We start from the raw sequence: 5,000 nt of genomic DNA, 5'->3' as shown, positions 1-5,000 counted from the left end.
ACTCAACATAATAATTTTATTACAATCATTGAATTTTAGGAGAAGACAGGAAAGCCTCTCATCTCAGTTCTAAAAGATGAAGAACTTTACCAAATGAAAAACATGTCAGAAAGACTCTCAACACTTGCCCAGGTATGTCTGTGCATTGACTACCTGCATTGCTAGGCTATTTGTCAAAGAAAGAGGGACTGTTTTAATTTAATAAGGGTGACCACGGCATTTCAAAAATGATGTTATAACTTTGTACAACTTTGAGATTGATGTAAACTATTTGGATCTTATTGTACACTTATCATTAGACAAGCTTTCCCATGAGTCCTTAACTAGATTGGTAGTATTTTTGGTTTTAAAAGTAAACATTTTTTGATGTATGCTCCAGTTGTCATGGACACCTTCCTTTTGGTCATTTCATGACTATGTACTGGTGCAGATGTACATGTACTTGTTTGCAGAGGATGGCAGCAAATAAAAACAAATGACAAGAGTGGTTGCTGTCTAGATGGATAGATAGATAAAACATTTATTTACCCACAGAAATTTCATCAGCCGAGGATGCTAAATACCATAATTAAAAGTAATTGATTATAAGATAACAATGTAAAACCTGCTTTCTATGAGAACCGTACTAACATGATTATTTCTTCTTGTTTAACCAATGATAATTATTCTTTGTTAGGTATTATTTAGTAACTTTCTACTATCATACTAAATTAGGAGAAATTTTTGATCTGGTTGGCAAATTGAAAGCTTGCTGGGGAGGACACATTGGGTATTACCGTATTAGACCTTTTTAGTTTGTAATGTTTTGTGTTCCCAATCCAGACCTCGTGATTATCTCGAGAGAATTTTGCTTTTTTTTTAAATTTACACAAACATAATTATGTACGTGTTTCGAAGACATTTAAAAGAAACTGTTTTCTAGAGTAACATCACGTGGTCTGAAATGGGAAAACAAAATGTACAAAGCTAAAATGGCTATTCAGGCACAATTTATAACGAATTGTTGTGCATTATTGACATTGGTTAAGTTGATCTATGCAGTGTGAAGTCTCATTGTGTTGTGTTCATATCAAAAGCATGCTGTGAAAAGAGGAGTGAGGCTAATGGTGGATGCAGAACAGTCATATTTTCAACCAGCCATCCGGCACTTAACTCTAGATCTCATGAGACAGTTCAATAAGGACGTACCACTTGTTCTCAACACATACCAGTGCTATTTGAAGGTACAATTCACAAGTTTTATTAATACCAAAGTTTTGAAGCAACTCGAATGCCCCTTCAAGGCTGCTGCCCAAGAAAATTTTCCAGAAGCCCTTTGGGATCCCAAAATTACAAAATTGTAACATTTTGAAGCCCAAGTCATTTTTTCAACAGCACAGAATAATAATTAATTAATTAACCCAGCACTCTTCAGAATATGGCAGAATAGTAAAAGTAAAAGAGTACTTCAGAAAGTAATTTAACCACAGTCTAAGTGGTTTTAAACAGTCATGTTTTAAGAAGCTGTTATGGAATTGTTCAAAATTTTTCATTTCTGGAAGAAAGTTGTCTGATATCAATAATGATAATTTTACATAATATACTTTTAAATTGTACATAAGCTTTTAAATTTTAATATTTTAATTTTGTATTGTATTTTTTGTTTATAATTTTAAGTTTATATACATGTACATAAATTACGTAGGTTTCCCCTTTAATTTTAAAGAACTTAAAAATACCTAAAATATTAGGTGTGTGTAGCCAGGCATGCTAAAACTTTTTAGTAAAAAGGAATTAAAAAGTTGACACTGGCTTGTTCCGGACGTTTTGGCTACTACTGTTGCCTTCTTCAACAAAGATAAAAATGCAAAACAGTGTCCTACTTAATATAATTATGTACATGATGTGTGATACAACTAAATCACATTGCGAAGGAATTTTTAGAGTTATTGTGTATACTCTAGGGACTTGTTACACTTTGAAAGATTCCTTCTAAGGCAGCAGCCTTGAAGAGGCATTCGAGTTACTTCAAAACTTGGTCACATCAGCTTATGCTGCCTATTTTAACCTTCAAATCAAGTAAACTAACCATGCATGCATGATGCATTAGTGGCACTCACAAATTTTAGTTTGCCGAACACCTGATGATTCTGCGTGTAAATAAAGAGCCCCTTCAGGGGAAGGGTGAAATCTTCAATTTTGGCTGCTGGAAAACTCCTATTGCCATAATATCTACTAGGCTAGAAGTTGCATTTGCCAGAATGACACCAAACCCTTTCATGCCCAAAAGTGACACATAAATTTTACTCTGTCCAACACCAGATGATTTTACTCATCAATGGGGAACCCCCGTGGAGTGAAAGGGTATATAACAACATCCAGGTTTACTCACAAACTGTCCCCATCAATACTTCTACCCTTTAGGACACCTACTGTAAAATACAGACAGACATGGAACTGGCTCGACGGGAAGGTTACATGTTTGGTGCAAAGCTGGTAAGAGGAGCTTACATGGAACAGGAAAGGCTTAGAGCAAAAACTTTAGGCTACGAAGACCCCATTCACCAAAGCTACAAGGCAACAAGCAGGTGCTTTGATGAAGTCACAAATGCTGTGCTGGAGGAAACCAAAAGAGGAAATGCCAATGTTTTGGTTGCAACTCACAACGAGAACTCAATAGTAGTGGCCGTTAAGAGGTATAGACATTTTCGTGGGAAATCTGGATTCCTATAAAGGTGGATTTCATGGTGCATTTGCATGTGTACTGCGCAAAATCCTTTCCGCCATGGATTTCAGATTATCAGAAGATCAGAATCTTGAACTTGAAATCCATATTTCCCTCTGTGCAAAATCCTTTCCACCATGGATTTCAGATTATTGGAAAATCAGAATCTTGAACTTGAAATCTATATTTCCCATTCAAAGTCTGCCACAAGACTGTTACAATTTTTGTCTTATTCATAACAGCAACTTCTAGCACTGAAAATACCAGTTAAACCGGTTTTACCACCTTTTTCATTAATATCCTATGGAACATCAAACTACTGTTTGGCTTCTGTCAGTCAATTTGAAAAGAGGAGTGTCAACTCTTTACACTGCAAGAACCAAAGATGATGATCAGTCAATATCATTGTAATCTTATGAGTACATTCAAAAAGGTCGTGCTCTCAGTAATAAGCATCACACTTACAATTAGTTTTGTCAAATGGTCTTTTTTAATAGTTAGAGAGTACATGTAATGTCTTACCAATTGTCACAGTGGTATTCAGTGAACTGGGCTATCGTAGCATCGTTCACCACAGTATTAGCTCAATTTTACGTAGCCTTGAAAGTTTGATCAACAGAAACCAATTGAAAACACAGTTTGGTGGTTTGCAGTTGAAGCCAAGATACCACAGAGTTAGGAAAAAGAGAGGGGTGGTAACAGGCTCACTACTTGCTGCCAGCTGTCACTAGCTATAGAGAAGATGCCACTACTGGCATTTGACATGGTTTATTACAATGTCACTCAGCCCTTCCATGCTTAAATTTTATTATTGTAGGATGCATGAATTAGGAATTTCACCTGAGGAAAAGAGGGTCTTCTTTGGACAACTTTTAGGAATGTCTGATCCAATCTCATTTACACTCGGTAAGTTCAGAACAACGTATATCGTTTTAGAGATGATGTTCAGAAATTTGGGTCATCCTCGGTGTAAAAACCTTACACCTGACGTCTCGCCATCTATTGTTTGATGTATTGATCAAGATTGATGGACCACTAGATCAATGGATCGGTAGGTCAGTGGACCTGACGGGTTAGGGTTAGTTGTCTTACGCCTCTGAGTTCTACTGATCATTTACTGACGTCACACCACCTATTGTCCGATGTATTGATCAAGATTGATGGACCACTAGATCAATGGATCGGTAGATCGATGGACCTGACGGGTTAGGGTTAGTTATCTTACGCCTCTGAGTTCTACTGATCATTTACTGACGTCACACCACCAATTGTCCGATGTATTGATCAAGATTGATGGACCACTAGATCAATAGATTCTACTGATCTATCGATCTACTCATCTATTGTTTGATCCATCAAACAATTATAGGTGGTGTGACGTCAGTTACGAGGTTTTTACACTGAGGATAAGCCAGAAATTTATCATCAGTTTTGGGTGTTTTTGTGAGATTTGTAAGAGGGTCATGTTGGTACCAAAACAATGGAAAGTACTGTACCCCAAGTTTGCAGAATACAGTCTAATTCCAAAAAAACGTTTTTGCAATTGTTCTTAATTCCATCAACATGGCCACCGTGATGTCAGGTACAATCAAAGAATAAAAAAATCCAGGCTTAAAACTTAAAGAAACAGTCCTGCAAACTTCATACATACAAGTCACATTAAACCAAAAAAAATTCTACTTTTGCCTCAGGTAAAGAAGGTTATGCTGTCTACAAGTATGTTCCCTTTGGGCCTGTAGAGGATGTATTACCCTACTTATCGCGGCGGGCAGTGGAAAATAAAGGTCTTCTCAAGGGAGTGCTGAAAGAGAGAAGACTTCTATGGAATGAGCTTAAAAGGAGATGTAGGGAAGGGGAGCTGAATTATGATCCAGCCAGAGCGTAAATAATTTATATATTATTATTATTTTTTTTGTTTAGCACACATTCTATGATGTCATGTTTTTTTTAAGCTGGGTCAGTGGTAAAGTGTGATTTCATAACAACAGGTAGATTTTCAATCAGATCCCACCTTGGGTATGCAAGTGTCATCCTATTTCAAACAACTCTGTATAGGAAGCCACCAACTTATATGTTCACATCTGCATGATTGTGCAACTTACAGGGAAATCTCTTGCCAGCAGAATACCCTTGAATCAGTTGTGATGATTTGGGTTATTTAATTTTTGTCAAGTGAACAAATGCAGTGGTATAGGCCCAGGGTTTCAGAGTCAATTTCTTTTGGACCTGTTAAGGGAGAAGCTTGATTGGCAATAATCATATCTCTAGTATTCAAGATATTGTTTTGTTGGTGTCG

At 36.6% G+C, this 5,000-nt stretch overlaps 1 protein-coding gene across 2 annotated transcripts in view; it reads left to right on the top strand.

The window, feature by feature from the left end:
- The window catches only part of LOC137976328 (proline dehydrogenase 1, mitochondrial-like), a 28,921-nt gene that overhangs the window by 15,929 nt on the left and 7,992 nt on the right, over positions 1–5,000 (top strand). For both annotated transcript variants that reach the window (XM_068823628.1, XM_068823627.1), the window contains 5 exons: positions 40–132; positions 1,077–1,223; positions 2,404–2,675; positions 3,522–3,610; positions 4,396–5,000. The exon at positions 4,396–5,000 is cut by the window's right edge and continues 793 nt beyond it. In XM_068823628.1, coding sequence (XP_068679729.1) covers positions 40–132; positions 1,077–1,223; positions 2,404–2,675; positions 3,522–3,610; positions 4,396–4,589 — 795 coding nt within the window. In that variant the 3' untranslated portion in view covers positions 4,590–5,000. The remainder of the gene's footprint in view (positions 1–39; positions 133–1,076; positions 1,224–2,403; positions 2,676–3,521; positions 3,611–4,395) is intronic.

This window comes from Montipora foliosa, chromosome 11 (assembly GCF_036669935.1).
Source record: "Montipora foliosa isolate CH-2021 chromosome 11, ASM3666993v2, whole genome shotgun sequence".
Taxonomy (NCBI): domain Eukaryota; kingdom Metazoa; phylum Cnidaria; class Anthozoa; order Scleractinia; family Acroporidae; genus Montipora; species Montipora foliosa.
Note: the sequence above shows the minus strand (reverse complement) of the source record. Positions and strands in the feature narration are given on the sequence as shown.